An 18,411-nucleotide genomic window follows, 5' to 3' on the forward strand; every position below is an offset into this window, starting at 1 on the left:
AAAAAATAAAGAACAAGTGAAACTAATGCTTATTCTTGGAAAATTAATTATGGGTTTCAAGATTGTGTCTCTTTTTATGGCTTGTTGTGGTATAATGCAAACTTTTTATATGCAAACCTTTCAGGTTTATCAGGCTCAAAACAGAGAGTACTCTCAAATTTTCAAAAATCTAAATGATCAAAACTCTTGAATACAATTAACTAATTAATTAATTAAATTGTTATACAGTTTTTCTCGATTGCTAAAACACTATAACCAGGCTTTTGAACTAAAATTTCAAAACCATAATGCCATTTATCAAAAAGCACACCCAATTCCCTAAACTTTAAAAACTACTCCCCAGTTTTGACACATGAGTCAGATTTGTTGAGCTGTCACTGCAGAACTCTACACACAAATCCCTTACTTTCTTATTGCGTACACCATGTGGTCATTTTGAAAGCACTAGCATTCAATACTGTTCACTCAAGTCAGCACAGCTTGAGTTCAATTAGAACACAATTCGAGTCAAAATTGAACACACATAAATCAGATCCTTCAATGGATAGATAAAAGGGCCCGAATCAGTTCATTGAGTTTTGGAACAATGGATCCACAGAGAAATGAAGAAATAGATCGAGGAGGAGGGGCAAGGGCAAAGAGACAAGCAGTCTCAGATGAAATTCGAGCCACTTTAGTTGTGTTCTTGTCCATGGTATGACTATGAGGGAGGCTTCACCGTCGCCTACATCATCAAAACCTTCAGGGAGGAAAATAGGTAGGTGTACTTACAGTAAGACTGCTCTGTACAGTAACTTTTGAGAGCTGTACTCTGTGCTGTACACATACACTGTTGCACTATGCTACTGTAATAAAGAAATGCATCAAATTGCCTCGCATACAGATAGAGTTTCAGTATGTTTCCATTTTTCCTGTAAAAAGGATGTGTGACAGTTACAGTAATGAGTGCTTCTATTTTTGTAGAACACAGAGACGACCACCTAGTGGAGGCAGGCTAAGGCTTTTGTCGAAGGAGCAAGAGAGGGAGCTTGTAAACATGGTCATTGCCAATAATGTAATCCGCCTGCGAGAGATTCAAAGGAGAATGATTGAGGATAATCATCATTTTCGAGGGATTACAGTTTTTCTGAATTGCTAAAACACTAAACCCCAAACTAATAAAGAAATGCATCAAATTGCTTCGCATACAGATAGAGTTTCAGTATGTTTCCATTTTTCCTGTAAAAAGGATGTGTGACAGTTACAGTAATGAGTGCTTCTATTTTTGTAGAACACAGAGACGACCACCTAGTGGAGGCAGGCTAAGGCTTTTGTCGAAGGAGCAAGAGAGGGAGCTTGTAAACATGGTCATTGCCAATAATGTAATCCGCCTGCGAGAGATTCAAAGGAGAATTATTGAGGATAATCATCATTTTCGAGGGATTACAGTTTTTCTGAATTGCTAAAACACTAAACCCCAATCTCTGAACCAAATTCTCACTAGCTTAAACCAATTTGTCGAATAAAGCACTCTTTCTGCTAAACCAGGCAGTTCGGCTCTATTTGCAAATCTCATGCACTCTTTTTGCAAAACTCTAAACATATTCTCATTCACTTAAACACTTATCACACTTGTTTCTAATGATGTGATCAAACCAACTGTACAAAATATGAGCCAGTTCAGAGTCCACAACTGGCACAGGTGACTGAATGATGATACGAAGAATAGATGGAAACAATCTGAGAAGGAGAGGAGCAAGAGTATATGTAAGAAGTGGAGGATGAAGAGAGAAAGAGTAAGATTTAGAGAGTGTTATCAAGGCTTGATCTGTCAGACCAGAGGGTTTTTTCTCTTTGTCTAGCAAAAAATACAACATTACTTGTGTTGTGGACAATGTCCTCAGGCTAAACTCAAGCACAAAGACATGATGCTGAGACAGAATGAAGCTCTCATTGACCCTGATTTTACAATTGCACAACATACAGTATTTGAGTGTACTGTAACATGCTATTAATTTAGAGTTTTACAGTTTTTTTAACTGCTTGCACACATTTGTTGCTTCTTTTTTTCAAAACTTTACACACAAATCCAAGAATTGCACACACAAAATGCAAAATGCCTCACATCACTTGCAAAATTAAGCACTGCATTCAAAATATCACAAACACATTTCAAAAGCAAACATTTGTCTTTTGTTGCAAACACCTTTGCCATAATATTATATTTTTGGATATATCATATACACAGTTATTCAAAACCTAAAGCTCTTCTTTCGTGAGCTCCTACGTACATTTCTGTTCAAGATTTAAAACAATTGCCAGAGAGATTCACGGTAAACACGAAAGCAAGATTGAAACCAAACTTTTTTTACTTTAAGCATTTGTGGTTGTGAATACAGTATTACTCAGAACAAAAGAAAAGAAATACATCAACCATGTGTTGTTGTGTATATGTGTATTTATAGGCCTATTCTAAAGCCATGATTGCTTGGTGTTAAGTAAAGCAATGGGTGTTTGCACGTGTGAGGAGTTAGTGTGAGGCACTGATGAATTAGTGTGGCATTTTGATTGGTTGTGTTTGAAAAAGGAAATTAAGATACTTCCTGTTACATTTTTGTGTGTTACATAGAGAATTGTGAGTTGTGTTTTGCAAAAAGTGTTTAATGAAATTGAGAACTCAAAGGTCAAAGGTTGAGAATTAGTGTATGGTTTTGCAGATTTGCTGTGTGGTTCTGGAGTTTGAGTGTCAGGTTTGAGAAATTGTGTGACAAGTAAAGATTTTTTTGTGTAAGCAGTTGAAAACTATAATATTTGACCTTTTTGGCCTTTGCAATTGGACTGCAGTATTTTTGCAGTATCCAAGTGCTGAATATATACCAACATTCAGTACTATTCAATATTCAGCACAATACTATTCTTGCATACAGTAGGCCTATACAATATATTCACCTTACTCAGTTGCAATTGCTATACTTTTTTACAGAATTGAAAAATTGTTTACTCAATAGTTGTGTTTTGCAAAAAGTGTTTAATGAAATTGAGAACTCAAAGGTCAAAGGTTGAGAATTAGTGTATGGTTTTGCAGATTTGCTGTGTGGTTCTGGAGTTTGAGTGTCAGGTTTGAGAAATTGTGTGACAAGTAAAGATTTTTTTGTGTAAGCAGTTGAAAAAAACTGTATTTGACCTTTTTGGCCTTTGCAATTGGACTGCAGTATTTTTGCAGTATCCAAGTGCTGAATATATACCAACATTCAGTACTATTCAATATTCAGCACAATACTATTCTTGCATACAGTAGGCCTATACAATATATTCACCTTACTCAGTTGCAATTGCTATACTTTTTTACAGAATTGAAAAATTGTTTACTCAATACAATATACTTTTTTTCTGTAATGTTCTGGATGCTGTGTTCTCCATTTTTCTCTGTAGTGTCTAATGAATGCTCTGTAGTGTTTTCTTTATTGACTCATGTGTGTTTGTGATCTGAGAGCACCGTTTGATTTTGAGTGCAAGAGAAATGGTTTTGCAGTGATTGTATCAATACAATATACTTTTTTTCTGTAATGTTCTGGATGCTGTGTTCTCCATTTTTCTCTGTAGTGTCTAATGAATGCTCTGTAGTGTTTTCTTTATTGACTCATGTGTGTGTGTGTGTGATCTGAGAGCACCGTTTGATTTTGAGTGCAAGAGAAATGGTTTTGCAGTGATTGTATGATTTTGAAGGAAGAGTCAGAGGTTTCGTAAATTTATTTGTATAAATAAGAGTATTTGGATTTTTGTTTAAGGTTTTGAGAAAATGAGTGATGGTTTCAAGAAATGTGTTTTTAGCAATTCAGAAAAACTGTAATGACATCAGCCTCTCCACAATTGATCGCATCATCCGAAAGCACAGGTTCCGGATGAAACAGGCGTACCGTGTCCCTTTCAAATGAAACTCTGTCAGAGTGAAAGACCAACGAGTGGAATATGTTCAGGTATGCGTTTTGATATCGTATGAAGTATTGTGTACCATCACAGTATAGCAGTTTATGTTGCCATTTGTGCCCTCTTGAACTGTGCTTCAGGGCAGTGGCAGCTCGTCAGGGGAGGCAGGGGAGGCACAGCTTCCCCAAAATTTTGAGGTGAAAATGGGAGGACGATTTAATGTTAATAAAATGCACAATTAATTTCAATTCATGTCTTAGAATGTGTATTTTTTGTTTGTAATTTCATAGCTGTTATACCATAACATGTTACTGAAGTTGGAAAGCGCTGCTTTTCTATCGCGAATGTGCCAAATCTGCTGATGTAATTACAACCGCTAGGTGATAGAGAAGGAGAGGGGAGGCCAGGGGAGAGCTGAGCTCTCGTGCCTCCGTTGGTAAAAAAAATTAGCCAATCAGCATTGTAGCAGACAAGATTTTCTGGCCTGACCCAGACCAAAGATGGGATGCTGAGGCAGAATATTGTGTGTGTGTGTTGTACTGTGTAGTGTTCATGAATGAATAAAAATGTGCCAATGTATACATTGGTTGTGTCTTTTGTGTTCATCATGTGAAAAGTTTTTTTTGGGGGGGTTATATAACTTACCAGTTTTGGAAATATTGTTTTGAATGTATTGCACCAGTGTGCAATACTATGTTATAGTGTGTGGGTTTTTGAGGGCTTGTGTGTGATGTCTGAGGGCAAAGTTTGGTTTTTCAGTAAGAGTGAATGTTTTTCAGAGAGTGTAGAGTTTCATTTTGACCTGAAAATAGGATGCTTGGGGAATTGGGTGAGACGTTATGGATTTGTGTTTACTGTTTTGAGAATAAGAGGCATAGTTTCAAGAAATGTGTTTAAGCAATCGAGAAAAACTGTAATGTCATCTTAAAGGGATAGTTCACACAAAAGTGAAATTTTCATCAATCACTCCCATAATGTCGTTCCAAACCTCTATGCATGTTTTTTTTTCTTCTGTTGGAAAAGTTGGAAAATGGTTTTTTTTTGTCCATACAGTGAGAGTCAGGCTTTCATTATAAGGGCATAACCAGTCAAATTTATTATATTTTTTAATATTTTCTCACTTGCCTATCAAACAGGGAAGTAAGGTATTTCTTGTGAATTTACGATACTTCTGATGAGTAGATTCTCACTAGTAGCTATTGGTAAAATAATAGTAATAGTGCAGTAATGATAAAACTATTTGTGCAATAAAACAGTGCTTACGATTACCAAAAAATACATAAATATCAATACATAGGCTTTCAAGCAGCATAACAGACTGTTATTGTACAGCTAAAATAACAGAAAGCAACTGACTTCAAAGGCCTCGCACAATCAAATAAAAAATGGCCACATCTGCTAATGAGTTAAAAATAAGGTAAGAAGTGCAGAAGTGCTATTCTTATTACTCTTGTGTATGTGTGCATATGACTGTCATTTGTGTACCATATTACTGTAAGTCTCTTTTAAATACATTTTGAGTAGTCTTATTGTACTTCACTTGTTTCTACAAACAATCTCCATTTTCTGCCATTTTCTTGGAGGTGAAGCACATGATGTGATAGAGGGTGTTGGAACATCATCTAGCTGTTGATCTTACAAACTGATCTGCATTCATCGAGCAGCAGAAGAAATCTCTTATCTGATTCAGTAAAACCAAGCAGCAACTCTCAGAATTGAAAACAAAGCCTGTAATGCACCTTGCTACAATAATCGAGTCTCCCCAAAATGGCTGCCCACATTTTTTTCCCCTTGTCAGCATGACAAAGAATGACAATGCAACCAAATTTCCATTACAAGCATCTAGAATGAATGGTTAACCTCAAACACTGTCTTTTGATGAAACATATGAATATTGAAAATTGGGTGTTTGTTGAGGCAACAACACAAAAAGCGACTTTAAAAAGCAAAGTCTCTCAGAATGTGGGAGTATTGTTAAGGAAATTGGTATAAACTTAACATGCTTGAGACTCTGGCTCCACATATAGACAGATAAACACTTACGCATATGTGGTTTATAGCTACGTCAGAATTCTTCCTCTTTGTGACAAACAGACAGTCACCTCCCTCCCACCACACACATAAATCCACCTGCACATACTATGAGACGTCATAATTCCCTTAGTATTTCAAGGAATCTACCTCAAGGATTCCTTTTTTTTTATTATTATTTTTTATTATTTTTGAGTAGTTTTGAGGTAATGTAACAGTGAATGTGTTTTCTGTATATTAGTTTGAATGCATACCACCAGGACAATGAATTTTAATCCATCAAATATTTTATTAAATGGCATTTAACATTAAAAATCTTAAAAGCAAAATGACTAAATGCATTTCTTTAACAAAGATGTCAGAAAGTCACAACTGAAAACATTTTTGACTCCCTATGCAAAAACTAACAGTGAGGTTTTTTTTTAATTCCTGATGAAATCATTAATTTCTTAATTTTCTGTATCAATCACATTTCTAAAATATGAGCAATATACATGCACAAAGAACACATTTGCAATAACTTCAACTTCCGCACTCTCCTACTTAACATATATCATTATTGTTAACAAAATTGTCAAAAAACAGAACAAAGACAACTTAAAAATAACTCAATATACATTCAATAAAAAGGAGAAATTACGGACGTTAAAAAAATCGAATAAAATAAAATAAAATACTAAGACTAAAAATAACTCTGGGGGAATAAGTTTGCTCTATGCAATATGTGTGGAGGAATATTCAGTAGATTTGCTGAAGACTGAACTTCTGCGTTCAGATAACTGTTGAGAGAAAGTGGCGCACTGGCTGAAGCACAATGGAAACTTCTCTTTTAGGACTTTAAGAACTGCTCTTCTGAACTTCTGTCCGGCAAAGGCATAGATGATAGGGTTGAGGCAACAGTGGCTTAAGGCGATTGTTTCCACCCACTGCATGGCAAGGCTTAAACTAATATGCTGCTCACAAGAAAACAAGTAGCCATGCTTCTGCAGGTAAATAAGAAACATGACAATGTTGTATGGAGTCCAGAAGAGGAAATAAACTGCCACTACAGCCAAGATGAGTCTGACGACTTTGTGCCTTTTTTGTGATTTTATGCTGAGCAGAGTAGGGATGATCCGGGAATAGCAAAAGCTCATAATAATCAGAGGGATGATCAAGGTCAGGAGGTTCATCTTAAGATAAGTAAATGACATCCAGGCTGAATCCTCAGGAAATTCAGATTTGCATGATACTGTGATGTTTGTCTCATTTTTTGTTTTGGCAAAAATAATATTAGGGAGGGATACAAACAGACTGAGCATCCATATAAATGAGGCCAGAATCAAACCCATTTGTGCAGACCGATTTCTGGAAAAGATACTATGGGCATGGACGATGACAACATAGCGATCCAGTGTCATAAGGACCATGAAGAATATGCTACCGTACAGACCCAACGTGAAGAGACCTGTTATGAAATGACACATGAATTTACCAAAAATCCACTCATCCATGGCACTGTGAGCCCAAAAAGGGAGTGACACAAGAAAGAGTAGGTCAGATAGGGCTAGGTTGAAGAGGCACACATCTGTCATGTTGGATTTTTGACGGTATCTGATCAGGACCCACACTACCAGGCCATTTCCGATGAAGCCAAGAATGAAAACTAAGCTGTACAGGGTTGGAAGGAAAACCTCGCTGAAGGCCTTTGTGTTTCCATTGTTGCATGGTGATCCATAGTTTTCATTATCGTTATTGTAATAATCACTGTAATCTGATGTTGGATGGCACACAAAGAACACAATGTTAGATTATATAATGAATTATAGGCCTATTTATAACATAATATTTATAATATATAATGTATAATATGTTTATATTGTATTATGAAACATCTTAACAACATTGCTTTCTTTAGGTTCAAAAGTAGGCAAAATAAATTGACGCCACAAGGAACTTGAATTTTAGTTTGTGCTTTCCTGACACCTACTGGTAAGATTAGGCATGATCTTCTTCTCATGTTGTAAACTGACGACTTTGACATGTTTAAATGTTCACCTTAAACTTATTTTATGTTTAAAAGGATAGTTCACACACACACACACACACACAAAAATAAAAAAAATTCTGTCATCATTACTCACCCTCAAATTGTTCCAAACCTGTCTGAGTTTCTTTCTTCTGTTGAACACAAAAAAATATATTTTGAAGAATGTTGAAAAACCAAACAGTAGGCGGTTGAGATTCTTCAAAATATCTTCTTTTGTGCTCAACAGAAGAAATAAACTAAAACAGGTTTGGAAGAATTTGAGGGTGAGTAAATGATGACAGAATTTTCATTTTTGGGTGAACTTTCATAATAAAATCAAAATAATGCTGGTTTTCCATTTATTTATTTTTAAATTGTTTACTTCTTAACAAATGATGCTTTACATTTTTAATAATTATTGTGACAAAAAACACAATTAAAACAAATTCTAAAGTCCTATAATATACGTAGGAACAACGTTTAAATGTAGCATAATTACATTGAATAGGCTGTTTAGTAACCTACCAGCCACAGTCCCTGGGTCCTCTGTCATGTCTCTTGGTTATGACAGCTGAATCTGTGAAATTTTTGTGATCCTGCCTGTCAAAAAGCTTTACAAAACACAGGAGGTGCTATTTCCTGAACCTCCCTGGGGCGGGACTTCAACTTACTTTAATGTCATTAAAAAGGTTCACACTGCTGTCTGTATCATTAAATTAATTAATTTGGAATTCACATCACCCTTTTTAAACTGAGAAATGAGTACAGAGGCATTTCAGCATCAAGGAAACTGGGCATACAACTGTGAGTGCAATACATGAAAATGTTTCCACAAATTTACACATAATTTGTTTAAAATACGCATTAACACAGTACAATTTGTATATGCAAATTTTTGCTTGAATTAGCTTATATGGAGCTTTTATTTTCTATGTAAAACTACACATTACCAGTACTTCAAATGATAAAAAGTTACCTGAAAAAAAAAAAAGTTTACCTGATGAAAAGTGTTACAACACCCACTTAGGGTTACGGTGCAGCAGAATTTGCTCATCTGTCATTCTGGGAAGACAATGAAGTGGTTGAGGACACACACACACACACACACACACACACACACACACACTCACAATAAATATGCACACAAGCCAAGTCAGAAAGTAAATTATTTTTCTAAAGCACTTCATACAATATAGACCATTTCACAGCAGCTTCACAATAGTATCAAATTCAAATTCTGCTGTGTTCTTATACAGCTCAAGTCAGTTCAGTATTGATTCTGTTCAGTTGCATAACTGCGTGAATTCATCAGTTGTATACTGTATATACAGTGTAAATGTGCGTATCTTCTAATTGACAAACTCCTGTGCACTCCTCTACACTTTGTTACTACTCAAAAATAAACCTTTTTAGAAGAGTTAACATAGTTGTGAAAGAGGTGTTCGGTTTTGCAAAATATGTGTGACGTTTTGCATGTGTGTGTGTGTTGTGTGCAGAGTTTTGAGAAATGGAGTCATAGTTACAAAAACTGTGTGTAAACATTTTTTAAAAACTGTAAATGGACAGGGGAGCCAACCCAGTAGCCAACCGGCTAATAGTAAACACTATTTGAATGTCAAGGGACGTCTCTTTTGCAGCTTCACGGTTACCATGGTAAAATCTTGGGTTATCATTAGCAGTTCCATTTTGATATTACATAATCCTACTGAGAATTACGTCAAATTTACGTCTTGACAGTTACGCTAATGTTAACTGTTTTGTAGAGAAACGCTTTTAGGTGGCGAAAGTCATTTATTGACAGTCTCACTGTATCAGTACTGTAAAGCACACGCGCTTCCAGCAGCTCGGTCTCGTGCACAATTCCTGGCTCAGGCTGCCGGCTGTTGAGTGCGGGCTCGAGAAGCCGCGGGAAGGGCGCTGCCTGGTGGACGGATTACAGCAGAATTCCGAACTGCTGTGCCGTTGTTGTCTGTCTATAACGCCGAAGCCACATACGCATTTCAGTGTTTTATATTATAGTGGTATTTCGGTGACGATATTAGTTTTAATTTGACTGGGAACTTTTTTTTTAAGGTAAGAGTTTCGTTGAACTTATAATGTATACGTTCGTAGTCTCTTTTGTGACAGGTGAAACATTTGAATTCTTTCATTTGTTCTTCCATGTTTAAGAACAGAAGTTTGTAACGTTACATCAAACACGTGTCTACAAATAGGAGCGCGGTAAATGGTTGAGTCGTTCCCCTGATAGCACACATACATCTCGGAGACGTCTATTTGATGTCTGCATCTGCATCTGCAAGACGTATTTTTTAGAGTGTTTGCTCATCTGCAATACGTCTATAGGACGTTACTTTTAGATGTCAAATAGACGTCTATTAGATATCTTTAAGATGTTTATGATTTAGAATGTATGTAAAACTGACATCTGAAAGACGTCTGTTAGATGTTTGTCCACAGGAGACGCTTTCCAGATCAAGAGATCTTCAACAGACATCTTGCAGACGTACATGTGCTAAATACATGACCGTGACACCTTGTTGCTGGTCAGCTGTGTTTTCTGTAGAAGAGTTTGTTCTGCTGAGGAATATTTTCATGTTCTTTCTTTAAAGGTGACACTTATATGAATAAGTGTGAATTTGAATCCCAATGTCCCCGCCTGGACGTAGGAGTAAATTGCGTTGATTCATAGCCTATTTAGTTTATGACAGATTCATTTGGGAGACGCTACGATCAGACCTCCTGTCGGCTGAGTGTATAGAGCCCTTACCAAATGTTCACGTTTTCATGGATTTGAGTGTTATAACTGCCTCTCTACAATCAACATTGTCTATATCAATATTAGTGACAATGGCAATCTATCTATCTATCTATTTATCTATAGACAGACAGTTGATGGTGCATTCTAGTGGGCCCATTTGAACTTTATTTTTTTATTTCAAACTATTTTGATCACCTTATATGTTTAAGCCACACACCAAATAGCCTATTGAACTCTTTTAAGTTAGTGTGAAGGTAACTGGAACATCAGGACATTCTGGAGTGGAATGAGAAAATCAGAATAATACAGAATTGACAGAACAGTTACTGTTGCAAACTCGGACAAACAAACAGAGTTGCTAACTGACAGCTGTCAGTGTGAAAACCTTGTCCCAAGATGTTTTTGATACATTTTGAAAACAGAAGGACCATCATTCAAGTGGGACTTAAATATGCCATGGAGGGATATATAAAAGATGTAAAAATAAATATGGTGGGTAACAAGATTAATTTGGAAGCGAGGGTTTACAGATCACAATGCAAGCGGGAGAAGCCTCACCACGGTCGTCACGATCACAGTCACGATCACAGATGACAACATCTAGGATTCACGTACCGCAGGGTAAGAATTTACATTTAACCAGTTTAATATAGAGAGGCACTGAAGTGTAGACCTTCGTAGAACAGTTAGCTATTTAGGTTTGTACATTAGCATGGACTCGCTAAATTTAACGTTAGGTAGTTTTAGCCAGAGATACCTTGCTGAAGCACAAGATGACATTAAAGGGATTAATTTGGAAGCGAGGGTTTACAGATCACAATCCAAGCTGGAGAAGCCTCACCACGGTCGTCACGATCACAGTCACGATCACAGATGACAACATCTAGGATTCACGTACCGCAGGGTAAGAATTTACATTTAACCAGTTTAATATAGAGAGGCACTGAAATGTAGACCTTCGTAGAACAGTTAGCTATTTAGGTTTGTACATTAGCATGGACTCGCTAAATTTAATGTTAGGTAGTTTTAGCCAGAGATACCTTGCTGAAGCACAAGATGACATTAAAGGGGTCATATGATGCTGCTAAAAAGAACATTATTTTGTGTATTTGGTGTAATGAAATGTGTTTATGTGGTTTAAGGTTAAAAAAACACATTATTTTCCACATACTGTACATTAATTTTTTCTCCTCTATGCCGGAGAAACGCGTTGATTTTTACAAAGCTCATCGGTCTGAAAAGTGAGGTGTGCTCTGATTGGCTAGCTATCCAGTGCGTTGTGATTGGCTGAATACCTCAAGCGTGTGACGGAAATGTTATGCCCCTACCATATTGTGATGCCTTGTCCGGCCAGAGCGAAGAGACAAAAACATTAAAACCCATTATAAACAAGGCATTTGTTGCATCCAGTGGGAACATAATTACGGATTATAATGACTTATACTGTCTTTTTTCGCGTTGCGTTGCATCGCGCCGCACCGCGTAAACATAAAACCATGTCTGCATTTGTGATCGGAGAAATGACAAACAACAAGTGCTACTCTTCACTGCCCAAAAAACTCGCGTTTGAATCGTCAGTGGCAAATTCTTTAAAGGCGTCATATGATGCTATTTTATAGATCATTATTTTGTGTATTTGGTGTAACAGAATATGTTGACATGCTTTAATGTTCAAAAAACACATTATTTTTCAAATACTGTACATTATTGTAGGTCCTCTATGCCCCGCCTCTCTCAAACACGTCGTTTTCAACAAAGCCCCCTCCTTTGACAAGCGCAGTCTGCTCTGATTGGCCAGCTGACCCAGTGCATTGTGATTGGCCAAACACCACAAGCACGTGTCGGAAATTTAATTTGTCAATTAGAGCACAGTTGATTTGACCACTTTTTAAAAATATGCATAGTTACTATGTTTAAATAGATTTTGCAGATTCTGTTTGAACCTGAACTAGTATTGTGCTCTGAACAGGATGCCAAGCAGCATGCAAAAGGACCACATGGGTCCATGGTCATTATTCCTAATTGCTGTATAAATAATCAGAGAGCTGATTTATAACAGAAAATCAGGTTGTAATTCTAACTGAAAGTGACACTGACTCTGGTTTTTCATGTGTAATACTGTAAAGCTGCTTGATTTAAAACTATCTATTGCATAAAGTAATATATAAATAAACGTGACATGACTGGACTTTACTGGACTGGAGTACCGAACTGCAGAGATCATGCAAACATCCACATTGCTGTAATCAGATGCGTTTTTCTGTCAGTTTTTGATGTGTTTGTTTTGTTATTGAGAGAAAAGTACATATTCATCCTAACGCCACTCAGCAGCTATAGGTTCAGTTCTGCTCTGTTTGCTTTGAAACGCTGTCTTCTTCTCTTAAATTGCATCAGGAGGGCTGAATTACAGTTTCGCGCGACAGCTCCACACTGGTCAAACTGTGTTATTGCAGGGTCTTACATTAGGTCAGGGGTCACCAGACACGGTCCTGGAGGGCCAGTGTCCTGCAGAGTTTAACTCCAACCCTAATTAAACACACCTGAACCAGCTAATCAAGCTCATACTAGGTATACTTGAAACTTCCAGGCAGGTGTGTTGAGGCAAGTTGGAGCTAAACTCTGCAGGACACCGGCCCTCCAGGATCAAGTTTGGTGACCCATGCATTAGGTCATATGAGATCAAACGACTACTCGACAACAAAAATATTTGTCCACAATTTTTTTTTTGTCGACGTTGTCGATAATGTCGACTAATCGTTTCAGCCCTACCATTGATAGTAAAATGGCTATGAAACCTAATACAGTTGACAGAGTGCAATATTTATTTTCTGAAGTTATGTTTTCTGGAATTTTGCCTTTATTAGATGGCACAGTATAAGGAGGGACGGGAAGAGAAAGGAGAGAGGAGAATAGGGTCAGGAGCTAAAACTCAGGTTGATGAGGTGCTGTTACGTGATGTGTTGAAGTGCTACTCACATTATGCCTTTGATAGACAGAGTACATTATTCGTAGTGATGTTGAAGACATTGTTAGCCAACTACATACTCCTCTAATTCTCGTACCATAATTAGAGCATAGGTGGACAGATCATCTCATGATGCACAGTAGACAGTGAGAGAGTGAGTAAAGCTCTGGCTAAATCCATGCAGGCATTGGATTAGAAGATGGTTTAAGACAGAGCCAGAAAAGATAGCTTGGGAACTGACCCATTCGTTTTGCACAAGACCATCTGCTTAGAAGGCCTTACTGTAATAACATTTTAAAGTCAGTGTAAGTCAATTCTGAGAATTCTTTCTAAACAAATTATAAATGTTGGAAATGCATTGCTGAAACATGTTACAAAGACTGTGAACTATGTAGTACTTAATTGTGGAGTTAGACCGTTAAACAGTTTTTCACCATTTTCGTGTTAATTTTTTGGGCAGGGCTAAAATCATGACTCGATTATGCAATGGAGCCACCGAGCATGGCCCCTCCCCTGACACTATAATAAGAGGTGTGTTTGACTTGAAGCAGCGCTGCGCAGACCGATCGGTGTGTGACATCAAAGTGAGACAGTAAGAGCTATAGAGAGCAGACTGCTCCTTGCTTTCGAATAGCTCTCGCAGTACTTTGATGTCATGCGCTGATTGTTCTGTGCAGTGCTGCTTCAAGTCGAACACACCTAATAACTAGAGCGCATTAGCATAAGTGGTTTTCCTGCTCAATCGTGAGTTACTGTCATTACCGTTAGTTACTACAGCCTACAGTTTTCTAGCTAGCTATGCTGTCACATAAATGCATACAGTAATTGCAGTGTCTATGATATGATACTTGAACACAACACAAGATGAGGTGTATAGGTGAACTCACTTCAGCTTTTACTTAACAGATTCACCACATACAAAACAGGCATGAGCAAACAATCCTGCACGTGTTGAACAACAGACATACATAATAGAACAACGATGCCTGTCATGCTGGTGATATACAACATTTCCTCCTCCCTCAAGAAAAGAAGTACATAAAATGTAGCACTTATTTCCTGTGAAGCCTTTGTGAACTCTGTATGTGAACTCCCGCACAAATACATCAATGTACTGTTCTTACCATGGCCTATGCCGTAACCAAGACTCTAAACAGTCTCTATCAGTCTCTGTGGTGGTTTATGCACACGTGTTGGATAGCGTCTTTCCTCACAGGGCACCCTGTCGGTGTCTGCTGAAACAGTGCTGGTTTCAGAATGGGGTGTATATAGTGGTGATACGGGTGAGTGAGGACAATGACTCTGGCCATTTGTGCTTGAAGGGGATGATGGTAGCTCTACTTGAGAGACAGAAGAAACAGCAGGTTGACTTGAGAGCTCTTCTGCTCTTGTCAGTGCACTTTTCCTTAACTGGTCGACATGACGCCGCCATAATGTACCACCCGACAGCTCAACCTGGTAAGTCAATGGTCCAGTTTGCTCTTTAACTGCAGCAATAACCCACTTGCAGTCTCCCCTGTAGCTTCTTACAAAGCACAGTCTCCCCAACTGCAAAGCTCCATGTGGCTCTGGCAGAGCTCCTCAGGCTTTGATTCATTTGCCTGTTTTGCACAGTTTGTTTGAGGTTCGGCAGTATCAGATCCAACCTAGAACGAAGTGGACGCCCCATGAACAACATAGCTGGAGTTTGGTTTGTAGTTGCATGGGTGGCATTTCTGTATGCGAACAGAAAGTTGGACAGCTTTTGCTGGAGTGTAAATTTCTCATGTGAGTCCTCAAATTTCTATTTGAGTCCTCGCTTAAGGCTTTGTACAAACCGCTCTGCTTGTCCATTAGTTGCTGGGTGCCATAGGGCAGACGTGACATGTCTGATGCCATTTCTGCGAAGGAATGTCTGGAAATCAAAGGCAGTAAATTGTGGCCCGTTGTCACTTACTAACTGATGAGGAACTCCAGTTCTGGCAAACAAGTCCCTAAGTACCTCAATGGTGCGTGCAGAAGTGGTGGTACTCATGATGAAAACCTCAGGCCATTTAGAACAGGCGTCAGCTACCACTAGGAACGTCGATCCCATGAATGGTCCTGCAAAATCAACATGTACCCGCTCCCATGGAGATGCTGGCCATTCCCAAGGGTGAAGTGGCACATGTTCTGGCTCATTCTGTGCCATTTGGCAGCCAGGGCACTGCAGTGTCAGCTGCTCTATCTCTTGATCCATCCTTGGCCACCACACATAACTCCTGGCAAGTGCTTTCATCTTCACCACTCCTAGATGCCCCTTATGCAGCTCATCAAGGACACTAGATCTTAGTCTGGTGGGTATGATGGTACGCAGCTCCCACATCACACACCCAGCATTTAGAGAGAGGTCATGACGTTTTGCATAGTTTTGCAGCAGCGATTTGTGATCAGTTGTCCAGCCTTTAAGTGTTGCCAAATACACTTGTGACAGAATCTTGTCGCGTTTGGTTTCTGTTTTCACCATATCTGCTGTGACAGGCAGACCTTCGGTTTGACTGAAGGAAAACATATCTAGGACTCCTTCCTCTCCATATTCATCTTTTGCCATTTCCGATGGCAAACGAGACAGTCCATCTGCATTAGCATGACATGCAGTGCGTTTATATTCAATCTTGTAACGATGACCACCCAAAAACAATGCCCAGCGTTGCATATGAGCAGCTGCTGTGGCAGGGATTCCTTTCTGCGGGCTGAAAATAGAAGTAAGCGGTTGGTGATCCATAACAAGGGTAAATTCCCTGCCGAATAGATAGTGGTTGAATCTTTTGACACCCCACACTAAACTCAATGCCTCTCTAGGCGCGTTTCCATTACCCTTCAAATTGCACAAATTGAAATTGCGAATTGAAAATACGCCTAATGGAAACGCATCAATTTCGCAAAAACGGCCATATATCGCAAAAAAGTTTTTACACTCGCATGAGGTGGTTTTTCAGGCAATGCGAAAAAGGATTAATTCGCAAAACTGCAATGGAAACGGCTTTTTCGCATTTACAAGTCACATGGCGTATGTAAAAAGTCATATGATCATTCTTCAATGTACTATAACCTCCAAGAAACACTTCATACGTGGCCGCACTCCAGTATAAGGGGCTTTCCCTACTATTAATACTTAGACAATTTACATTGCACACGTATGCGGTGCAGTGTGGCTCTGATACGGTCACTGAAGCTGATTACGGCCACTCAATGCTTGTGTTAATGTTTTTATACAGTCTATGGTTTATTCCAGCCGCGCCACGCACGTTTCTGAAGCAGCTCTCTTTGTTGCTTCTGTAAAGATACATGCATAAGCCTCCTTTGAATAAATATAGCCAAAATCCGTCAAAATCCCACCAAAATCCGGTTGCCATGACTTATCGCGAGAGGCAAAGGGTTACGTTTTAACCGCATAACATTGGTTAATGGAAACGCCGTCATTTCGCAATACTTTTTTATCGACATTCAGAAAATATCGCCAAAGTTTTGCGCAAATCTGTAATGGAAACGCGCCTTCTGTCAATTTGGGCATAATTCTTCTCAGCTGCAGATAAGGACCGTGATGCAAAAGCAATGGGCCTCTCGCTACCATCTTCCATTAGATGTGATATCACTGCCCCAATCCCATAAGGAGAGGCACCACACGCCAGCTTCACTGGGAGGGATGGATTGTAATGTATCAGGACCCTGTCGGATGTGACCAGCCTCTTTGCTTCCTGAAAGGCACATTCACACTCCTTATTCCATTTCCACTGCCTGCCTGACTGAAGTAACGCATTGAGGGGATGAAGGACAGTTGCCAGGTTGGGTAAAAACCTGTTGTAATAGTTCACAAACCCTAAGAAGGATCTGAGCTGGGAGACACCTTGTGGCTTTGGAGCATTCAGCACTGCCTGCGTTTTGTCCTGACACTTGTGCAACCCTTGGGCATCTACAATGTGCCCACAATATGTGACACTGGGCTTGAAAAATTGGCATTTGTCCCACCTGGCTCTGAGTCCGTATTCCTCTAGTCGTTTAAGAGCAGCTTTCAGGTTTTCTAGGTGCTCGTAATCTGTTGCACCCGTGACTATTATGTCATCTAGATAGCACTGTGTTCCAGGCACCCCTTGGAGAACTTGATCCATTGCACGTTGCCAGAGGGATGGGGCTGAAGCTACTCCAAACACCAGCCTGTTGTAACGATAAAGACCCTTAAGCGTGTTGATGGTCAGGTAGGGTTTCGAATCATCTTCCATTTCCATCTGGAGGTAGGCATCTGCTAAATCCACCTTTGAAAACCACTGTCCACCTGCCAAATTGGCAAAAATGTCCTCAATTCGAGGTAGAGGGTACTGCTCTGCTTGAAGTACAGGATTAATAGAGACCTTAAAATCCCCACATAATCTCACTGTGCCATTTGCCGTGTGCCGTTCTCACTGATGACAGGTGTTGCCCATGGACTCCAGTCCACCTTGGACAGCACCCCATTTTCCTCTAGCCGATCCAGCTCATTTGCTACCACTGGTCGGATGGTGTATGGAACTGGAAGTGCTTTGTGAAACCATGGAGTCGCGCCATCTTTGAGCACAATTTTTCCTTTTATGGATTTAAGGGTGCCAATTCCACTCTGAAATACGGGGGCAGCATCTCTCAAGATGAGTTCCAGTTTTTCTTTAGTAGTTTGTGCAACAACAGGCAGTGACTTGAGGTTTTTGATCTCGTTCCACCCCATCTGAAACATTCTTAACCACTCCCGACCCC

At 39.0% G+C, this 18,411-nt stretch overlaps 1 protein-coding gene and 1 pseudogene across 1 annotated transcript; both read right to left on the minus strand.

Annotated features, from left to right (window-relative positions):
• Positions 1-6,580: 6,580 nt before the first annotated feature.
• Positions 6,581-8,503, minus strand: LOC107601660 (C-C chemokine receptor type 5-like). The gene is made up of 2 exons (XM_016293916.1): positions 8,471-8,503; positions 6,581-7,690 (listed from the first exon to the last, which is right to left on the minus strand). Exons 1-2 carry the CDS (start codon positions 8,496-8,498, stop codon positions 6,651-6,653), a joined length of 1,068 nt encoding a protein of 355 aa, XP_016149402.1. The 5' UTR covers positions 8,499-8,503; the 3' UTR covers positions 6,581-6,650.
• A 6,948-nt stretch (positions 8,504-15,451) lies between these two features.
• On the minus strand, positions 15,452-18,391 carry LOC107601653 (uncharacterized protein K02A2.6-like; annotated as a pseudogene).
• Between the last annotated feature and the right edge of the window lie 20 nt (positions 18,392-18,411).

This window comes from Sinocyclocheilus grahami, unplaced genomic scaffold, assembly GCF_001515645.1.
Source record: "Sinocyclocheilus grahami isolate Dianchi unplaced genomic scaffold, SAMN03320097.WGS_v1.1 scaffold310.1, whole genome shotgun sequence".
Lineage (NCBI taxonomy): Eukaryota > Metazoa > Chordata > Actinopteri > Cypriniformes > Cyprinidae > Sinocyclocheilus > Sinocyclocheilus grahami.